Consider the following 22,926-nt stretch of genomic DNA (forward strand, 5'->3'; position numbering starts at 1 on the left):
ATTTTCTTTCTCCTCACGAAAATGATTAATTCCAGACAAGGAACATGACAACAGATGAAAGGAAAAGACAAACATGAGATGACAAGACCATCACGACTGAAGAATTCTGTGTCCTTAGTTAAGGTCCTTTGCCCCTCCAATACCATGTGGTCTTCCAATAATTGCAGATGATGGAACCAGAAGAACTGTGCGGCTCAAGATCATGCGTAAGTTGGTACCTGTCGCCCATCAAGAGAGTTGACACCTGAAAGGTCTACCTTTATGGAGAGGCTTTGAGACAATTGTCGCAAGGATTAGAACCGTATTTACAGTCTTTTCGATCCAAAGACTCGCCAAAGTGTGCAAGTAAGGTTTGCCGCCGACACTCATCCTGAAAATTTTGCAAATTAGAGAGTTAACACATGTTTATCAATAGACTTTGCTCCATTCAGGTACGTAAAAGATGAGTTTAGCCCAAAGGTTCCATTACGATTTACATATGTTGCCACCAGACCCATCTAATGATCCAGCACCCAGACTGGTTAATGCCAGACTAACACTAACAATCAATAGAACAAAGTGGAAAGTGGAAACACAATAGAAGCATCACTTAGTTGGGATCACTAAAGAGAAATTGAGAACACAAATTGGATTACCTTGACTTCACAATATTGCTGCATTTTCCTAGCTTGAGCCATTGCAGATTTAAAGATAGCGGTTTTACATCCTTGACCACTCCTTAACATGCACACAACCCGGCTGAAATCCTTTTTGGCATATAGAGCAACGCACACTGCCGGTAGATTATCTCTTCCTGCCTTCCGTGATTCTTGGTAATATTTTTCGACTGACTTGGACATTGTGTTGTGGATGACCAAACGCTGACCACATGCCATTAAAAAAATAATTACTGAACCAATAAAAAAAAGTTGAAATGTGACAAAAACATTACAAATGAAGGTCAAGTTAGATCAGTCATTTGCCACTCTAACAGTAAAGAAAAGGCCTTTATCCTAGTCTAACTTAATTTCAGCACACCCAAGTTCCATGCATGGAAGAAAGAATTTGACTTGAAAAAATACGTAATTCGCTAGTTCCTGCAATCAATAGCCAAGAATGACAATTTAGCAGGCCACTGGACCATAGAACCAGCAAAGTTTACTTCCAAGCACACTAAGAAACCAATTAGTGAAACTTGAACATCAGAAGAAAAGTGGATTAGTTGAGTATTTGTCAACACGTCAGCTTGATTCTAAAACTAAAAATAGGCAAAGACCCAGAGTCCATTTCAACTTACCACATCCGGTTCGTCTATTCCCATCCCAAAAGCAATGGTAGCACATACAACCTGGACCTCTCTAGTATGCCATTTCTTTTGAACAGCTACTCTTTGACGGGCTGCTAATCCAGCATGATAGTACACCGTCTTTGTACCACACTTATCATTCAAGTATTTTGCAACATCAACACATTCACTCTTTGAGAGGCAATATACTATGCCACAAAAATTAGCAAAATGATTTTTTAGCAGCTCTCCAAGCTGCTTCAGTGGTTCCTTGGTCTTAGCTATGACCTCATACTTTAGGCTTGGTTTGTCAAAACTTGTCTCAAGAACAAGAGCATGGGGGATCCTGAGAGCTTTTAGGATATCCTGCAACGGATGCACATTTCAATCAGTCTCAAATGATTATTTCAACATAATCTGGAGGTTAATGTGCAAGTTTTGTACCTCACGAACTGGCTGAGTGGCAGTTGAAGTTAAGGCCATCACTGGGATGTATGGAAAATTTTGCTTGAGACATCCCAGTCCCCTATAATCTGGACGAAAATCATGTCCCCATTGACTGCAATAATGACAACCAAGAAAGTAACAGTCAATAAGCTTTACTAGTTTACAATCATTCAAATATACGAGAAAAGCTCAAACCAGCAGTACGTTCCTTTCATGAGATGGCACTGGCAGTGCAGATCCAGTAAAGACCTCATAAGAAACACAATCAATGATCATATGGGTGAACTTTTTCCTCATATCTCAAGTTGTTAATATATAGTATAAAGGTTAAAAGAATAAATACAGACACAAGACCAAGCTTAAAAGACCTGACTATCATGCCAAACATGGACAATTCCAATCACTTCCGAAAGTAATTTCCGTTGGAGCTTATTTTAGTTTTGTGCATTTTGCTTAATATGATTAACGATGTGTCACTGACTTTTCCCAAAAGAAGGAACTGGATCATTTCCAGAATTAGTTATTTCAACATTGCATTCTGTTATACTAGAACTTCACAGAAGGTCCGGAATTCAAAAGGTCCAATGTAACACCGACAATGTAATTAGGCTAGAAACACAGAAAATGCAAAAACGTTTGAAAAAAAAAAAGTTAGAGTGAGCATATATAAAAGTTAACTTGCTTTGCTTTATCTGGAACAAGGACAGTAGTTTTGCAGTGGCAACATCATAAATACTTATTCCTTTTGAAGTAACACTAGCATGATCTTTGCTTCAGATACAAGGATGCCAAAGAGCATACCTCACACAATTTGCCTCATCAATAACAAAACCAGCAAGTTGTGCCTGCAATGCATGATGGTCGAGTATCAAAAAGTTAAAAAGAAACTTTCAGAAAAAGTTACAGTGAATCAGAAATAGTACCTTTCTATGCAAGCATTTCAATATCTCGAGAAACGATGGGTTTCCCACAATCCTTTCAGGGGTTACATACAATAGCTTGCACGATGGTTTACCTTTCCTGAAAAGACAGGCAAAGTGGTGGAGATTAATGACTTGACAATCACAACACTCAGCAAAAAAAAAAAAATAGAAGTCCAATAGAAACCCCATTGCAACATATCGAGCATAGCCCAACATTTTATGGTGGGATAAAGATTGTATGGTATGATATACTTCTCTAGGAACACTAAGACCCTAAAATTTATTTTTAAGGCAAACATCTTAGGCATGAATCTTTTCATTAACTGCATAAAAAATGTGCATCCATTGCAACATATGGAGCATAGCCATTTTATGGCAGGATAGAGATTGTATGGTATGATATACTTTTCTAGGAACACAGAGAGAGAGAGAGAGAGAGAGAGAGAGAGAGAGAGAGAGAGAGAGAGAGAGAGAGAGAGAGAGAGAGAGTGCTAAACCTTGCCTTAGTTCTTGGAGGACAGCCGCTGAGAGTTCAAGAAGGTAGACAGTATTCCATACTTGAGGTTTAGAGTAATTATTTGATCCTGGATGAGAGATAGCGAGGGAGTTATAACAACTGTGACACCTGGTTTAATAGTTGCTGGCACTTGAAACGAAATGTAAAAACATCAGAAGAGCACATGAAGATAGGAAGGGATGAGGGAATTATTCTTCTATTCACCTTCAGCTGATCGAAAAGCACCAGTTGATATTTGTCTTATAATTACTTCAGCTAGAAACATATATCAACTACTTCAACACTGAACAGAAAACACTTTAGGATAATTCAACTTTATCAATTCAGATTAATATCTTCCTTCATGATTCAGTAAATCAATTCAGATTTATATGAAAGGACATCAATTTCAAACCAATTATGGGAAATGATTGCCCTTAGTTGACATGATGACATAGCACATAGCTCCATAGGAAATATAGATATCTACAATCTATATTTGGTGCACGTAATTTGAAAACTTATTCCACTTTGACTTAATAACCCTTTTGAATTGGACGTGAACTATGACCGACAACAACACTTAAATGCAAAAACAAGATAAATTTTCCAGTAAGTAATTAGAAGAAGGTCCTAGAAGCATAGCATAAACCTCAAATTCTAGAAATTACAGAATAGATAGAGCTGTGCGAAGGCAGAACGAGAATGTCCCGTATTTCCATCTTTTCCAACTTAGTCCGATCACGTACATTGGAACCCCTAGTTATGTCCCCGAATCACTTCCTATCGCTTAATTTGCATTTGGAAAACATTTTCTTCCTTTAGTTTAAGCACAAACTTCTCAATAGTGGTAACAAAGCATATTACAAGATCATTTTAAAGCTTAAATTTCCATATATAGGTCTACCTGTCTAGTATTTAATTGGTGGAACCATTGAGCAAAGTGCACAGGGCTAGTGCTCTAAACATTGTCTCCACACATAATTCTACATACGATCATTACACAAATGAAATAATGTTAACATTCACTAACCTGGTAACATAAACTTTTACCACCTCTAGTGGGCATGAGAATGAAGCAATCTTGCTTGTCTACGGAAGCTTTACAAGCCCGATGCTGCATTGGTCGAAATGCCTTGTTTCCGAATATTACAACATTTGCCAATTCGATGTCATCCAAGGCTTGCAATTCCTCATGAGTCAGAGTCCCTTATTTGCATGTCGAAATCCGAGAGCAATGTCTTTTATTTGAAACTGATGATATCGAACCTTGAGTGACAGTGCTCCTACAGTCCTTCAACACAAACAAGCCTCCTCAGCACCATAAATAGTTTCTGATGTGGAGTGATGGAAAATAAAAATTGTGCACAAAGAAATCCCAAGCCTTCATTTCGCAAAACACTCCTATCAAAGACGCTGGATGCTAAGTTCCACACTTGGATGATGTACTATGCTCTCAAAATATTTGAGAAATATAGGTAGTGGTACATCATCCTAAACAAAAATCAACTGTTTTTATTGACCAAACAGTTCTAATATAAGTCATTTTAGATCTGAAAGACTGTGGAAGTAACTGGGAAAAGTTAGGAGTGTCTATTATACATTTGATCGGACGAGATCCCTCATAAGCAATTTACTAAATGCTTTTGTACAGGTACCCTACGTAAGGTCCTTTGTTGCGTGCAGAATTACAAGCAAACTGGAAATGATCAGGGAAAGACATAATTTTAAGAGCAAAGAACAGTGACACACTAATTTAAGGGGTTGGGCAGTTTCGTCTACGTCAACGGGAGGAGTTGTTTCACAATGACCAAGAGGGAATTACAATAAGAAATGAATCAATTTCTCACTAATCAAAACCCCAATTGCAAGAGTCAATAAAAACTGAATGAGACGAGTGGAAAGCATTTCCCAAGAGTTTTCTGAGAAGGACACTCTAATCTCTCCCGATCAATAACCAAGACAATATGTTCTCAATTCTTCTCATTTTCCTTGTTGGCCCCAATATACCTCAGCAACAAAAATATCTAAAAATATGGGTTGCAAAATCATTGTTAAAAGAATAAAAAGTCGTGCCAAGATCTGCCAACTTTTTGTGAACCTCCTAAACAACTGGACCATTGTGGCCAAACTCCTGGGATTTGCCCGGTAACTATTGTGGCTCAGGTGTCCACAGTTGCTTCACCAAACAGCCAACCCTGTACAATACTCAGACATTCTTCAAGCTGCGTATTTGGTCCATGAAATTACACAGGCCAATCCCAAGCCAAATCTAGGTCCATGAATCATAAACTCGAGCCACAAACTTAACAACTATCAACCAAATTAGTTTTGGGCATGGCAAAAAGCATGCCAAGCTACCCTGCTTTTCTTTCTTTTTCTTAATCCCTTCAAACTGGCGGGGGCAGAAAGGAGTGAGACAACTTCACAGTTTTCAAAAGCATACCATGGATGCTAAAGATCGTCTGGCCAGAAGTTGAGTGGATGAATTCCTCGGAGTACTGCTTTCATCAGGAATATAGCCTGTGGATTTCCTGCCCATTTTACTGTCAAATTTATCATATTCGTCTTCACTGTTAGTAGAGGAATCTACCTCAAGAAAAGTTTGATTTTTCTCAGGTTGTGGAGAATCTTCTATAATAGTAACATTGTGCACAACATTGCATCCTTCGTCATAAGGGATATGTTGGCCAAACATATCGGCCAAAACTCCACAAGCTTCTGATTTCGCAGCTTGCAAATCATCCCAATCCTCAGTATCTTGCATCGTTTCGGCAAGTTCCGCTAGAAAGTCATCGCCACAGTGTTCCATGGTGATAAACTCTCGATCTTCGTTGCCTTAAAAAAACCCAAAACGAAGAAAGAGATGATTTTGCAAGTCAATAACACTACTCCGCCAAACCCACAAAGAAATGACAGTGAGAATAACGCTCAATGGACAAAACTTAACCAGCTCCTGTCCATTGAAATCCAAAGTAGACCATTTCGCAGCCATCATCAGAGCACTGACCAACCGCAATAAATCTCCTTATTTAGGAACGCACAATCAATCAATACACAAATTATCCACACGACACAAGCAATTGCTGCATTCCCTAATCACCAGATACCACCCAATTTGGCCAATAACCAAGAAAAGCCCACCATCCAAAGTAGCCTCAACATTTCAAACAGGAACCGTGCCAGACATTTTGCTCGTCAGCAATACTAGCACCCTATTCTACAGCCATCGTCATCGTGGTGGACGAAGAAATACCTACACAACATCTGCAAACGCTAATCTCGGCATAAAAAAAATGGGCGACGAAGTGAGGATTTGAGTTGCCGTAGAGGGAAACAAGACGGTCCAAGCACTTGGTGGCGGACTGCTGGTCGAAGCGAAACTCGAGAGCCAAGCTCAGCAACCGAGCTTTCTCTACCTCCTCCAACCCCCCAATCCTCCACGGAATCGAATCTCAACGTGTGCTCGACGCGATTCGATCGATCGATCGACGATGCATGAGCCGGAATGGAATGGAATCGATCGCTAGTCTCTCTGGAGAGCGCGCGCTCGAAGTGGTCTCGTTCGAAAACCTTCCCGGCGATGGCACGATTGGATGTTTGTTTTCCCCTTTTGTATTTATATATATGCTGGAGAACGGGAGGGGAGAGATTGGTGCCATGTTTTTTCAAAAAAATTTCGACAATTCCGTTTTCGCACCCTGAAGTTTGTTGGAAGTTCTATTTTTGCCCCCCTCATAAGTTTTTCTGGTTTCGTTTGACACCCTTGGGTCGGGTCTGTTCGGTGGGAGCCTTTTCTTTTTGCGTTATTCTTCTCTGGTTTTCATTTCACGTTTACGTTATTTTTACCTTTACATATATATTAATATCAATATTGCAATGGAATGATTTTCAAAAAAATTTAGGAAAATAGTGTTTCCAACACTGCTTTACTCTTTGGCAAAAAAATAAAAAAACTACTTTGTTATGGCTAAAACCTCTCGATGGTAAAAAAATTTCGTAACTTTTATTATAGGATCAGTCATGCATTCAACGTGGTGGGTTGTTGGATAAAATGGGAAAAAAAGTGATCCGTCAAATCTGTTTTGCAAAATTGATTTTTCGTCATCACTTCCGGACATTAAAAGGAAAGTTACATACGCAAATGTGATCAAATTACTTTAATTAAGAAATGTTACGATGAGTAAGGAAAATTATTGAGGCATAGGTCTTGAAACTTTACCCGTGCAAAGGAGAGTAACTATCAATTTAGATATTTTACTAAAAGTTCACAAAAGAAATTTGCTATTAACAAAATAGATATTACTTTTGTGGAATTTTACCAAACATAGGTTTCAGGGAATTTATGACCTCCAAAGAAAAAGTGCACCCTCCAAAGATAACCTGTGAAAGGATGTTTTACAGGTAAAATTACGTACTATGAACAAGGACAATTTAGTTGCCAAAGGAAAATATCCAGTAATTTACTAACCATAGGAAAATATATTTTACCCAAAACTTTGGCAGATTACTATATTTTGGGGAATATTGCAAATCATATGACCTACACAACTTACAATGACAAAAGAAAAATTACTTTTTGTGAAGAAAAGTCGTGAAATTGATACACATGCGGTAAATCACCGTGTGGAAAATTAGTAGGAAATTTAAGAATACCAAATAAGAATCACCATTAATTAGACAGGATCCAATCCCATTTTCCCTTCTCATCTTGTTGTTGTCGATTGTTCGACTGATTCTTGCCGATCTGTAGATGGTTCTGAGTTGCGAGAATATGGAGGATTTTGTTATGGGGGGCCACTTGTGTTTTAGGGTATCGTTTCTTAAGAAATATGTTCCTCTTGAGGTTTAGCTTGATTCTAGCCATATGGGGATTGAGTCGAGTTGAGCCTGAGCATTTCAAATAAAGGGAAGAGCTAGAGCAAAGCAAACAGAGGAATGCATTAGTTCATTTTAGGGTGTTCTCTTGTGGTGCTTGTTGCGCTACTTCTTTCTGTGTTCACTTCTAATCTTCTCAAGAAGAGCAAAACGAGTGGAAGCAATACAAATGCAGAAAATGAAGGCACTGACGGAGCATCTACATATCCGTTCATCTCTCTCCAACACCAACATGAGTGGGAAAGTGATCCCTATGATGTAATTTTTGAGCTTTAGAGTCTCAGGTACTCGCAAGGGCTTCACCGATCACCTCTACCACAATTTCATGAATGTCAGAACCGTACCTATGCTTGTGTTCAGGGATGATAATAGCCTCCCTATCGACAAGGGGTCGGTTCATGGCTCCTTGATGCGATCACATGGTCTAAAGTTTGGATGCCTATAATATTTGAAAATTATGCTTCTAGCAAATGATGCATTCTCAAGCTCATTCAACTCGTGGATCCCAAAAAAAGCACAAGACATTTAATTTTGCCTATTTTTTACAAAGTGGACCTATCATGTGTGAGATACCTAAGGTTGCATTTGGTCATTTGGATTTCTAGTCAGGATAGGATTGGATAGGATAGGATTTGAAATTCAAGGGATTTGCTGTATCATATCTACTGTTTGGTGAATTATGGAAATAAAGCCGAATATTTTCATATCTTACTATGTTGATTATTTGCTATGACTGTCATATTAATGTAAATGAACCCAAGAATTGAATAAACGAAGATTATAAAAATCTCTCTCACGACACTCTTACCTATTTCATTTTTATTTGCTTATTTTTTTTTATTATTTTTGCCTCTCTTTTTTAATTATTTTTTTATTTCTTTTTTCCCCTTCCATCATTCTCTAATAAAATTTTATTAAATAGTAAGCTATACTAATATACCTAAAATATATAATAAATATAAATACATTAGTATTGATTTATATATGAAATTTATATCTTAAGATATAAATAAAATTTGAATATATAAATAAAATAAGAATAAATAAAAAACGAAATTATTGTTATTTTGAATTTTTTATATTAAAATTCATATATTATTTATATTCAAATATTATTTTAAATTTATTAATTTAACAAGTTTTTTATTCAACAAAATTAACTTTTATATTATGAATATTAGAAATCATATCTACCTTTATCCCACCTCCCCCATGGGATAATTTTATCCGGGTTATATCCCTCTTATATCCGACTTTGTCTTATCTTGGGCAGACACCAAACATGGGATAGGATATAATTTATGCTACACCAAATTTTATCCCGACTACCAAACGTAGCCTAAAAGGATTCACCTAATGCTGATGGACCTAGTGGAAATTGAAAAAGCTTCAACTCTTTAGATTATCTTGATCTCTCTTGTGTTCACAATATGTTTCTACTTGCACTTGATTCTCTCTATTTAAAGCTTTGTTGGTGGTAGTTAGTACATAAGAGTGAATGTAAGTTTAATATAAACTGAACCTATTCGCGTATTTGTCTATTTTTTAATCTTGTTACTTTATCCGTTTGATAGAAGCATCCGTCCTTCATAAACTATTTTTGCATCTGCCAAAGTCCATTTGCAAGTATTCCATGAAAAGGTTCAAACTTATCTAAAACAACAGCCTTGATACCAATAAGCGTAAGTTTGCCCTCTTGAATCTTGCAATCAGGAATGACATTATCCATCTTCGTGATAGTGTGATGGGCCGAAAGACTACCCATTTTCTTGTATAAACTAGCAAAACAATGATACTGATGGGTACATGCTGTAAAGAAAATCAAAGTTGATTCTTTTTAATCACTAACATATATCATGTTAGAAAATTTTGTTTTTTTTTTCTCTCATTTTAGTAAGATAATGTATTTCACAAAATAAATAGCAAATGATATTTAACTTTTAAATAGACTCATGACATTGAATTTTTCTCCCCTACATTACTAGATGTCGGCTTTTTAGATTACTAACTCATTCGAATTCTTTCCTAAAGAATCTCTCGTAAAATATCAATAGTGCGTGTTTTTTCAATGGATAGCTCATATTACCAAAATAGAGATGGACCTATATAGTAAAGTTCAATCATTCCATCTATAACAAAGAATTATTTCTCAACCATCTGTACCAAAGCATTACTTCTCAAGTTTGGAAATAATTGCTCATTATTATCATACACAACTGGAAGCATGAATGTAGAAAAATAGAGCTCTTAAATTTGGAAGACTATTCTGCCAAAAGTTTCTAACAATAATTCTTTAAACTTTGGATTGTAACTAGAAAATTTTGGTGGGGCCAACATTTATTAGTGAATATGAAATTTTTTGTAAATACAGAAAAGCATCAGCAATGGGTGCCACGGAAGAGACATGGATTGTTACCAGTCTTACTTCTTAGGGTAGAGCTAACAGTCATCCAGAGACCACGAATTAGCGAACACGCCTAGAGAGAAAGAGGTAGTTGACCTTTTTGGGGACCTCTCTTTAGGGGCCATCACCTAATCTTCCACGGTCAAGCCTCTCGAGGAGCACGAACCTTCTTCAGCATTTCCAAAGGCAGAACTTAACGTACACGTTATTCTCGAGTGGACCAAGCCAACAAGTTTGACTTGACTAGAGGATGAGGTCCAAAAGAAGATAAGGCAAGGACTACAAGCATTTGCAGAAAAGCATCCTAAAAGCTTCTTTCGTTGTTCATCAATCCTTTTGAGCAGCAGAAAAGCATCTTTTCGTTTCAACTTTCCCCCTCAGATCGCCATGGGTAATGGGCAGAGTCAGGGAAATAGAAAGAGAGCAGAGGAAGAGAGCACTGAGGGAGCATCCATTCCTTCGTTCATCTCTCCAGTACCCACAGATGTAGGTTGCAGTCAATATGACGTGTTCTTAAGCTTTAGAGGCACCGATACCCGCAAGGCATTCACCGATCACCTCTATCATAGTCTGATCAAGGCAGGGACTGTACCGATTTGCGTGTTCAGGGACGATAACAGCATTCCAATTGGCGAGGAATTTGGTTCACGGATTCTCAATGCCATCGCACGGTCTAAGATTTTGATCCCCATCATCTCGGAAAATTATGCTTCGAGCAAATGGTGCCTCCGCGAGCTCATTCATATCATGGACTGCAAGAAGAGCACGTCACGCATAGTCTTGCCCATCTTTTACAAAGTGGACCCATCGGATGTGCGGTATCTAAAAGGAAGGTTTGGGAAGGCCTTCCATTCGCGTAAGAAGCGTTTTGATGAGAAGGATATTCAGGAAGGGCAGCGAGCACTTAGAGAAGTGAGTGACTTACATGGATGGGAATCTGAGAAAGCTGCTAACGGGTACTTCACAAAACCTTTTTCTTTTTTTGATAAGTAAGTTTTCTTCTTCATGCATAACCGATGAAATGCAGATGTATTACTTTCACTGCAAGCTCAGAAAGGATCCCCAAAATGTCCCAATAATGCCTCGAAGACTAACAAACACTAGTACTTCCCAAGATGTCCTGAAAACTAAACCAACGACAACTTAAACCAAAGATCCCGTAGCGCCCAAGAATTTTACATTTGTATCCATTCCAAAGCAAAAAAAAGAAAGAAACAACAACCCCTCCAGCCAATAGTATCAATCACTAAATAACATGCCTAGAAAGGACTCCAATGCTCGGTCTTCCAAAACTTGATCACTACCAGATAAAATAGACTTCCTCATGCCAACGGGTTGGCTCAGCTGATAAGAATTGGACACTTCACATTTACTATGTTTAGGTTTGATTTCCAATGCCAGTAACCCCCATTGGTAGGTGATCTTGGGGTAACCTCCTCTCTTTCTAAAATTTTTAAACCAACACAGCCCCCCAAAAAAAAATTTGACCTCCTATCTTTCTACTGGCGGCAACCTTAATCCTTATAACGAAAGACTCTTGATGAGCCAGGTGCACCACCTTATTTTATTTCAACAAGATCCATCTATTGGCATAAAAGGATTGGGAAAAAAAAATGAAATGACCGCTACACCATCTTCCCGGCTTGTAAGTTAATTGGCCCAATGCATCTTTCATTATATACTAGTCTTTTGATGAGATTAAGTATATTCACGAAGTTATCATTGAGTTTTGTTGTTTGATAGGCATGAAGGATGTCGCGACCGAACTCCCGAGCCCTTTTTTAAACGACATGCAAAAAAGGGGGGGCTCGCCTGGTACGTGCTAAGTCTAGGTTCGGGACTTAACTCGGGCTCTCCCAAGCCCATACCATATCGCGACTTAGGGTTTAAGTGTTTAACATGCAAGTGGTTTATATCAAGGAGTCGCCACTAATCGATTTGGGGTGGGCCGATTAGAAACCCAAATAGGGTGATGGGAGAATCACCCTATTCCTACGAACCAGTGATTAACTAAATTCGGGGACTTGGTTACACTAGTTGGATAACTAATGCCCTTTCGGTACCATTTTACCCTATTCATTTCTGAAAAAATTTGTCAGGCAATTTGGATTGATTTTAGGACCTTTCTCCTAATATGTGAGGTGATCAAGCGAGTGCATAATCGGGAACGATCGCGAGCGGAACACAAAGAATTCATGCGGCCTAAGGTTCTAACCCTAACTAAGTCGGATGACATTCAAAAACACAACATTCATGCAATTGTATTAAAAACATGCATAACAATACAACGGTAATAAAAACTAACATGCAAATACTACCGCGCAACCTCAGGCTTGTCTAATTTAAATAAGACAAAAACTTACAAAATAATATCACATTAGATTAAAACAACAACAATATATCACATAAAAAAATTTTTTTTTTTTTTTTTAAAAAAAATAAAAATAAAAATAAAAAAAAAATAAAAAAGAAATAAAAAAAATAATAAAATACGAAATATTTTTTAAATAAAAAAAAACAAATAAAAAAGAAGAAAGAAAAAGAAAGAAAAGAAAAGAAAAAAAAAATTTTTTGAAATTTTTTTTAAAATTTTTTTTTAAAAAAAAAAAGCAGTAAAATAAAATAAAATAAAAATAAAAAAAAGGGATCCGGACCGGGCTGAACCGACCGGGTCAATCTGATCTGACCCGATCGTTGACCGGGTCAGCGGATCCGACCTTCGTCGTTGACTGGTCGGATCAGTGGCAGAACCGGTCAATTTGGACCGACCAGTCCAACGGATCCGACTGCCGTCGTTGACCCAGTCGGATCGGCCGAACCGGTCATTTGGACCGACCGGGTCAATCTGATCCGACCGGTCGTTGACCGGGTCGGATCAATTGCAACCGTCAGGCCTACTGGACCGACCCGAAGTCACCAGATCCAGACCGGGCGTTGGCCAGGGTCGGGTCAACTGAACCGGTCGGGCCGAACCGGTGGGAGCCCGCCCCTGTCGAAGCCAAAAACGGCCTCTCACCTGGGCCGACCTGCACGGCGCCGCCCCCAAATCGGCCTCCCGGGAGTAAAACCAAGCCTCTCCACCCACCGGTCACCGTCCGATCATGGTTCGCCACGGCGACCAAAACAAAACCGGTTTCATTGAGGACTTTTGTCGAACGGATGGTGTGCGCTTCCAAAAACAACAAATCTCGACTGTTCCGCGAACCGGAGGATTCAAAGGAATCAACCTACCTTCGGTGAGGATACACGGACGGGGGATGACGGTATGGGCGGGATTCGCGCGAAACGGCGGCGAGTCCCGGCCATACCGAGCAAAAAATGAGCAAAACAGAGGCGGTTCGGGCCGGACCGAGAGCTCACCGTCGACAGCGCGTCCAGGGCTTTCCGGTTGATCGGGGCGACGGCGACGCGGTGGGAACCCGCAAAAACCGACTTTCCCTTCTTTCTCTCTCAATTTTCTCTCTTTCTCTCTCAATTTTTCTCTCTCTGTTTCTCTCTCAATTTTGCCGACCGGGGCTCTCTCTCTCCCTTTGGCTATTTATAGCCGGACGACGGTGCCCCTCTCGCTCCGTTACGTACGCCCTGTAATGACGACGATGCACAGCACCGGCCTACTCGGCACGCGACTTTCGCGGCCATTTAGGCCGGTGCGGAGTGGATCGGCCTCGGTGAGGCGCAGAGCGGACGAACAGGGGAGGCGAGATGGAGGAGGAGATAAGGGAAGCCGGGACAACGGGGAGGACGGGACCGGCAATTAATGCCGGTCCGTGGCGTGCTCTCTCGGCCTTCCTCTCGCCGAGATAGCGACGGCGAGGAGCGCGCGCCGCCGTGCGTCGGCGTGACGTCGCGAACGAGGAAGAACGAGGGGCGAGAGAGCGGCCGTGAGGGGGAAGAAGAAGAAATGGCCGGGGCGGGCCGGCCCAGTAGGTGCGGGGAGAAAAAGAAAGAAAAAAGAATGGGCCTGGGGCCCGGGAGAGGGGGAAGAAAAGGAAAAAGAAAGGTAGGGTCGGCCCACCTTCAATCTCTACCAAATTTTTTTTTTTTTTTTTTTTTTTTTTAATTTTTGTTTAAAATTTAAGAAAATATGCTCTAATAGGCCCTATTAATGCACATATGCCTAATGTCTATATGCAATGCATTTAAATAGAAATATTTTTTTTGTTTTAGGAATTAAAGAAAATTAATTCCTAAATTTTGTGCAATTAATTTTGGGCAAATTAAAAATAGGTGTCAACAATTGCCCTCTCTTTGAAGGTGAGCTCGCAGAGATTGAGCTCGCGAGAGGTTACGTTCAAAGATAAAATGACACCTAAATTTGGCCCATGCATGTTCAATGAATGTTATTTTTGGCGAGACCTGAGTCCCATTTTTATGATGCGATATAAGATGATGCATGCTAAAGCAAGTAAAAACATACCGGGGCTACTTACCTTGCCGAAGGGTAGAGTAATTCCAGATAGTTGATATTGTGTGTCGAGGACCCGAACCTGTCTTCGGTCGCCTTGACGAAAAAAATGGTTTGTCTAGGACCCGAACCTGTCTTCGGTCGCCTTGACGAGAATTGCTTTTGTCTAGAACCCGAACCTTTCTTCGGTCGCCTTGACTGGGGGAAATCGCTTGTCTAGGACTCGAACCTATCTTCGGTCGCCTTGACTGGATTTCATTTGTCTCGGACCCGAATCTACCTTCGGTTGCCTCGACTGGGGAAATCGCTTACCTAGGACCCGAACCTTTCTTCGGTCGCCTTGATCGGATTTCATTTTGTCTCGTCCGGGACCCGAACCTTTCTTCTGGCCGCCTTGGTCGATCTGGATTTTCCTGTCTAGGACCCGAACCTTTCTTTGGTCGCCTTGACTGACTGGATTTTGTCTGTCTAGGACCCGAACCTTTCTTCAGTCGCCTTGACTGACTGGATTTTGCTTTACCAAAGTACCTGCATCATAAGGGGTACCTGAAAAGACTTGATGGGAACAGAGGGAGTTATTCCTATGCTCAGGAGGGTGAACAAAGGGGTCAATCCAATGTTCAGTTGGTGAACAACGGGGTCACTCCGATGTTCAAAGGGTACCATAACAATCGTAGGTACATGGATTTTTGGAATCAGGCATGGGTAAAATGTACTTACCTGGGCACGTTCCTGCCTCTTAAGGGCGTGTCTCCTGTCAGAAAAATTTTTTTGTGCAAAGACATACGTATTCATCGGAGAAATAGACAACTGAGGCTATTCTTGAATATCGTATGAAATATCTTGACCAGCTGGTCAAGATGCTTTTCTTTTTCAAAGAAACACCCTGTTTACCTTCTGGGTAGTTTGAAAAGAAATCTGATGAAATACCTGGGATTTCTTATCCGGAGGTTTGATGTATCATCGCTTGAATACCCGACCTTTTCGGGGCATCTCTTTTGTGATGATAATCGGGGCTTCTCCAGTGCCCGAATTTTCGTGTTCTATCACCGAGGATTAGAACTTTGAGTCATCAAAGAGGGTTAGCACAAACATGCATGCATTCATCAAGGATAGACAAGCTAGGCTATCCCGCACGTGTATTTGAAAGTTCATACATGATGATTTCGCCATGTTTGCATCACCAAACATCCACTGAGGGTCAATCAAGACAATATTCACTCGGGAGGTGGACTTCTCAAGATGCTGAACGAGGGATTCTCAGTTTCCACTCGCTCTCGTTGAAAAGGGTTATTTGTCCCGTCCATTAATGCGGGAACATCGAAAACACTCAATCTGACCGTTATCAGATCCGCAAGGGTCTGAGTTTTCTCGCAAGCGGGTACGACGCTGCCAATCTGAGAGGTCTTCTTCAGGGTCGTAATGCAGGCTTGGTCAATGGCTTAATGAAGGTGACTGTTCAAGTCAATGCCATGAAAGAAAATATTCTGCAATCATCTCCGGGTTTACAAGTCAAGAACCCTGCAAAACGAGATAGAAATAATCTTGCTCGCACTTCCTCGAGCGTTGTTTATAAACATTTGAAATTCCACGTTAATTCAAGTGTCCTAGTCAGAAGAGATTTCCTGAGGGACGTAACGTGGGCTCGGTTCACAGGTTGAGAAACGAAAGGATCGTTAGGCTCAAAAATGTGTGTAAGGGTGAGAGTTGGTGATCATCTTGGCATTGTCACCAGCCTTTTTCTCCATCGTCGGGACTCTTTTGGAAAACTCCCTGGGTAATCCCTTGTTTTAGCTTCTTTGACAACTTTTTCTTGAGAAGCTTCTGCGTCCAGCATTTTCCTGGATACCATTCTATCTCTGTGACAGATCTTTGTCAAGACAGAGTTCCTAAAGTAGGAATTTGTATCGAAGAAGAACTCGAGTTTAACCCTTTGGGGTCATCTTTTCATCGTTTTTCTTCTTCTCCTTTTTCTTTTTCTTTGTTTTTTATTCATGGGCATTGGCCTTGCTTTTACCAGGCACACGCTTTTTCATGCCCCTAGTTTTCAACATTTTTTTTGCTCTTTTGGTATTGTCGGGACTAGCCTAAACAAGTTTGAGCGTAACAATGTTATTAGGCTCTTGGAGTCTTCATCTTGATTCGGTATTTTAGACCCCGATGCTCAAGCTGTGGTGACTTTTGCCTTGCCCTGTAGGGATGATCACCAACCGGGTTGGTACGAAATGAAATCGCCGGCTCAATTGGGCTAGCAAGGGATATAAGTGTATGGGATAGAAGAAGAACCGCTCTTCGTCATCCTAGGGCACTCAAATTATCGTGAGAGTTCACTGTAATAATAACACTCAAAGATTAATGCAAATGAGAGCAAGAAAATTTCTATTCATCTTTTCACCTTGTGTGAGGATGCACTGATGATCATAGAAAATTTTAGATATTACAAACTCCTCATCCTTCTTGTCTTGCTCATCACCGTTATCAATAAGATGTTGGCATTTTGGACAAGCTTTAGTTTGTCGCTTCTCTCTTGACAAAGCCTCTTAGCCTCGATCGTTCAGTGGTCGATGGTGTGCTTGTCTTGGAGGACTCTGTCGAGGACCGCCGGATCCGTAAGGACGACAAGGCCGAAACCACGGGAGTAGTGATCGAAAGGGAGGGACGCTCGTCTTGCTCCTTCTGAATTTGAATTCTCCCTGTGATGCTGATTTACCTCAAGCTACCCCAATGTGGGGTGGTTCTTGACAAGGGGTGATTTAAAAAGAACCTCCAAGTGTATGGGCTCAAATGGTCAAGCAAAGGATTAATGGTAGTGTATGGGGCGGAGAAATGAACCGCCTCTCGTCATTTTCGCTACCGTACCTTATGCGAGAAATCTCTTTACCTTGTAGAAGTGGAACCTTTTCGCTCATCTTACATGGGTTTGGTACTTGAGAATGTGTTTAGGCTAAAGATTGCCTCTCATCATCCCGAGACACCTCGTTCAATACATCGGAGCAGATTCGACACCATTTGTCGAATTGTCAAGATTTTCACAGAGGGAATTGGTGAATTAAACAGTAAAATTACCATGCAAAATTCCTTTCCAAAAGATATGCAATGCACTTTGGGGAGGGTTAAGCATTTATTTGCTTTAATATGTTTCCTCTTTCTTTTGATTCTTTCAACTCTTAAAGTTTTAAGGGAAAGAAATACTTACCTATGCTGCAGCAGCGTCGAGGTAAACCTGTAAGGCAATAAGAAATACCGTGTTAATGAACGGCTCTTTGAGGGACAGGAATTGAGAACGATACAACATTACCCTTCGTGATTCCCTTCATTTGAAATTAAATTGACAACTCCTTGAGTTTTATCGGATGTTGATAATTCCCTTCTGACACAAGCAGGAGTTTATGTTAGAAATGAGAGGATTGAGGGTAAACTGAGAACGATACAAATTACCCTTCTTCCATTTTGCCTTCAAAGCTAGCAGAGTCTTTTCTCCTCTTTACTTTGTTCAGCCTTCTTTGTCTCAGCCTGCTCCTCCATACTCTTGGTCACGAAGCTCGAATGAAATCCTCTATAGTTAGAGGTGCTTCTAAATGGAGGGTTCTATTGTCAGCAGGTACTGTGCAGTTCCAGCGTGCCGAGGAGTTTCTCGTGAATGCTCCGCTTCCTGACTGCACAGGCATGTGCAATTGCTTGCATGGGGAACTTCGCAGCAAAGCTAATCTCTGCTTTAAAGGTCCTTGACGGCCGTGGGCGTGATTGGCATCGAGACTTCCATGGTTGTCAGGATCGGCCTTGAAGTCACTTTGTCATGTGCGAAATCCTTTCCGGTTAGATTTGCCACCAAGACTGTCCTTAACTTTTCTGCCAATTCCCTTGCTATAAGTTGGGACATAGAAGTTATTTCAAGGGTAGTACTTCTTCACAAAGATCCGAGTTGACCGGGTTGGAGAATTGGCGTCCATCCATTTCGATCGAAGCAAAGCTCCTCCCGAGAGTGTCTTTTTCACGACATAGGGACCCTTATAGTTAGGAGCGAACTTACCTCCAAGCTCAGGGGGTAGTGGTAGCACCTTTCTTAGGACGAGATCGCCTGCTTCAAAGTGTCTGGAGCGTACTTTCCGGTTGAACGATCTGGCTACCCTCTGTTGATAGCATTGTCCATGACAAAGAGCCTTCAATCGCTTTTCATCAATCATATTCAACTGCTCCAATCTTTCTTGCTTCCATTCCGCATCGACGTTTCATTTGGGACAATACCCGCAGTGAGGGATTTCTACCTCAACAAAGCGGGCTGCTTCCATGCCATATACCAAGGAAAAAAGGGGTTGCCCCGGTGGAAGTCCGAATTGATGTTCGGTAAGCCATTAATACGAAAGGCAATCTTTCATGCCAATTTCGGTAGTTCTCAAAGTAGTTTTGGCTAAGATCTTTTGATGTTTTTGTTGGCGGCCTCAACGACTCCGTTCATTTGGGGACGATAAGGAGACGAATTCGGATGGCGGATTTTGAATTCACCGAGTAAATCATCAACAATCTTGTTGTTCGATTTGTCCCATTATCTCGTAACTATGGCTCCCGGGGACGCCATAGCGGGCGATTATATCCCGCTTGATGAATTTCATCACATTCCGAGCAAGTGACATTGGCATATGACATAGCCTCGATCCACTTAGAAAAATAATCAATTGCGACCAAGATAAAGCGATGTCCATTTGATGCTTTCGGATTAATGGGCCGATCACATCGATGCCCCACATTGAAAATGGCCATGGCTCAGATAACTGATGTAATTCAGTTGGTGGGGCATTTATCTTGTTTCCATGGATCTGACAACGGTAACAATTTCGAACGTGTCGGATGCAATCGCTTTCTAAGGAAAGCCGAGTAATAACCTAGTCTTGTTATTTTCCTAGCCAACATGTGTCCATTCATGTGTGGACCGCATACTCCTTCATGCAATTCCCGCATAATTCGTGTTGCTTCGGTTGTATCGACGCACCTTAGCAAAATAGAATCATAGGACCTCTTGTACAAGCTTTCACCATCGACGAAGAACTTCGTCGCCATCTTCATTATGTACCTTCGTGCCAGAGCTAATCCCTTCGGGAACTGCTGCTCCTTGATATAATTCATGATATCGGAGTACCATGGTTTACCATCGGGTTCTTCAGTCAAAGTCATGCAATGGGCCGGTTTGGTTAGAACTTCAATTTTCAGAGGTTCTATTTCCAAACCATTGGTAACCCGCAACATGGATGATAGTGTAGCCGGTGCATCGGCGAATTGGTTATGAGATCTAGATAGGTAGTCAAACGAGATCTCGTTGAATTCTCAAACCAATTCCTCCAGATAGTCACGATAGGTACTAGCTTAGTATCCCCGGTCTTCCATTCACCCACGATCCGGAGTATAATTAAGGCGGAATCGCCGAACACTTTTAGCTTGGATATTTTCATATCAATTGCCGCTTGTAAACCGAGAATACATGCTTCATACTGGCTATATTGTTGGTGCAAGGAAACACCAATTTCGCGGCCACGGGATAATGCCGCCCATCCGGGGGATATCAAGACCGCCGGTGCCAGCGAGCAGCGAGTGTTTATCGCTCCATCGAAAAACATGGTCCATGTGTGTTCCTCCGTTGATAAAATGCGATCATCCGGAAGACCATCCTCATGCGTTTCCCCAGTGGCATTCAACCAAAGATATCGGCCGATCACCCGGCCTTTCACCGACCTCTGCGATGACGTTTGGATGTCAAATTCTCAAATTAGAATCGCCATTTAGCTAATTTTCCCACTAATGCTGGTCGGTTGAGCAAATACCGGATAGGGTCGTTTTCGATTCACGAGGAACGCCTGGTGGTGCAAAGTATATTGTCGGAGTCTATGCAACACCCACACCAATGCGACGCATGTTTTTCCGATTCGGAATAATTGTTCCGAAACGGTGAACTTCTTACTCGGATAATAGATTGCTCTGTTCTTTTCCATCATCGGGATGGCTCGGGCCAATAGGCTCCTAATGATTCACTTGTGAATCGTTAAATAGAGAGTTAGAGGATGCCCTGGAACCGGTGGGATTAGTAGGGGACTCATCAAATCGTCAGCCTTTTCAAATGCTTCTCGACAATCTTCATCCCAGTTGATTTGAGCGCCTTTCCCGAGGAGTTTGAAGAAAGGCCGCTAGCCTCTCGATAGTTGGGAGATGAACCGAGCAATATAGTTCAACCTTCCCAAAAGGCTTCTGACTTCCTTAATCGTGGACGGGGGTTGCAACTCACATATTGCTTTAACTTTCGAGGGTCGACCTCAATCCCCCTTGCTACTCACGATGAATCCGAGTAACTTACCGAGGTCGCCCGAATATGCATTTTGCGCAGGTTCATGCGTAATTTGAATTCACGCAACCGGGCTGAATAGCTTCTTCAAAGCTTCAATGTGGTCCTCTCCGCACCTGGTTTTGGCGATCATGTCGTCGACATAGACTTCAATTTCTTTGTGCATCAGTCATGAAAGAGAGTGACCATAAGACGTTGGTATGTTGCCCCCGCATTTTTCAAACCAAAAGGCATAACCCCGTAGTGAAAAGTCCCCATGGAGTGATAAACGCCGTCTTCTCCTTGTCTTCATCGTTCATCCTTATCCGGTTGTATCCAGAGAATCCATCCATGAAAGAAAATAATTCGAAACCAAAAGTGCTATCCACAAGGACGTCTCATGTGGGGAGCGGGAAGTCGTCCTTTGGGTGGGCCTTGTTCAAGTCGCGGTAATCCACACAAACTCGAATTCGACCGTCTTTCTTCTTCACGGTACGATGTTCGCTACCCAATCGTGTATTGCGAAACTCGATGAACCCTACTTTCAATGCCTTCATCACTTCTTCTTCGATCTTTTTCGACGGCCGGGTTTGGTCCTTCGTAACCTTTGCTTTTGGGAGGCATGTCGGGATTAGTAGGCAACCGTGCTCCACAATCCGAGGGTCCACCCGGCATATCGTAATAAGACCATGCGAAGACGTCTTGATACTCTTTGAGGAGAGCGAGTTAAACGTGTGGCTTTCTCTTCGGGAAGGTTGGCCCCAATCTTCACTTCTTTTGGCTTCCGAGTACCACCCAAATTGATGGTAACAAGTATCTTCGATTGTAAGGGGTTTAATTTGTTCATATTGCTCCCAATTTCTTTGGATTTAATGGGATCATCGCTTGAATCGTCGAATCGCCGCCGTCAATATCTACATCATCAGTTGGACCGTACTAACTCCTCACAAGTCGCAAGATTATACCTGAAACACAGGGTAACTTGATTAGAAAAACAAATGGAGATATGGATTTTTTCATTGTCCTCTTCCACTTAGGATATTTTTTTGAGGAAATTGTGAAACGTCTTTGATTTTCAAAGAGGCTCTTTTTTTTTTTTTTTTTTTTTTTTTTTTTTTTTTTTTTTTTTTAAACGAGGAAGCATGAGATAGCCCGGGCCTCAGAATACTTTCCTTTTCGTGGCTGGATATCATCAACGGGCCGGTTTGGTATACTACCTCATGCCCTCAAAACATTATTTATTTACAATACACGGATTTACAACCTCAAAAGAGGGTGAGTTCAAAAAGACATTCCTTCCAGCAGAAATGACTACGAAAAACAAAACACAAGGATAGCCCATTTTCCAGGGATTCATGCGAAAAGAGAAGAGGAATTCTACTCAAGCGGGCTTCGCGCCCATTCCCTCCACCGGCCCTTCGTCTATTGCGCCGACGAAGAAATCTTCGAAATCATCGTTCCAGAGTCTAGCTCATCGGCTCTTCTCTTCACTGGTGTCAGCTTTTCCATGTCGCCCCATCCGATAGGAATGCTGTTCTGTTGGTCTTCATAAAAACTTGATGGCATCTGGTAGTCAACGTAATAATCGAACTTACCACCGGGCCGGCCCAGGGTATCCATAATTTTCTTTCTCTTGCGTGCCTTATCGTAAAGCCTGGGGAAGCGTCACGAAGGCTAGGTACCACCAAGAGGTCATCTTCACCATGACACAACCATGGGGCACGAAAAGTGAATGCCCTAAGCATCCAAGTAGATCTTGAATTCTATTCTTCGTAGCGTCACAATCATCCAAATGAGTGCCC

The 22,926-nt window shown here is 41.3% G+C and overlaps 1 protein-coding gene and 2 pseudogenes across 1 annotated transcript; 2 read left to right on the forward strand and 1 right to left on the reverse strand.

The window, feature by feature from the left end:
• LOC115666047 (ATP-dependent DNA helicase Q-like 1) overlaps positions 1-22,926 on the reverse strand; it is a 23,896-nt pseudogene continuing 970 nt past the window's right edge.
• On the forward strand, positions 10,384-11,623 carry LOC130137674 (disease resistance protein L6-like). Its single transcript, XM_056309570.1, has one exon. The coding sequence runs from the start codon at positions 10,800-10,802 to the stop codon at positions 11,403-11,405; it is 606 nt and encodes a 201-aa protein (XP_056165545.1). The 5' UTR covers positions 10,384-10,799; the 3' UTR covers positions 11,406-11,623.
• Positions 12,061-22,926, forward strand: part of LOC130137605 (disease resistance protein RPV1-like) — a 24,341-nt pseudogene continuing 13,475 nt past the window's right edge.

Source organism: Syzygium oleosum, unplaced genomic scaffold (assembly GCF_021117445.2).
Source record: "Syzygium oleosum isolate NSW1041296 unplaced genomic scaffold, Sole_v2.1 Sole_v2.03, whole genome shotgun sequence".
Classification (NCBI taxonomy): domain Eukaryota; kingdom Viridiplantae; phylum Streptophyta; class Magnoliopsida; order Myrtales; family Myrtaceae; genus Syzygium; species Syzygium oleosum.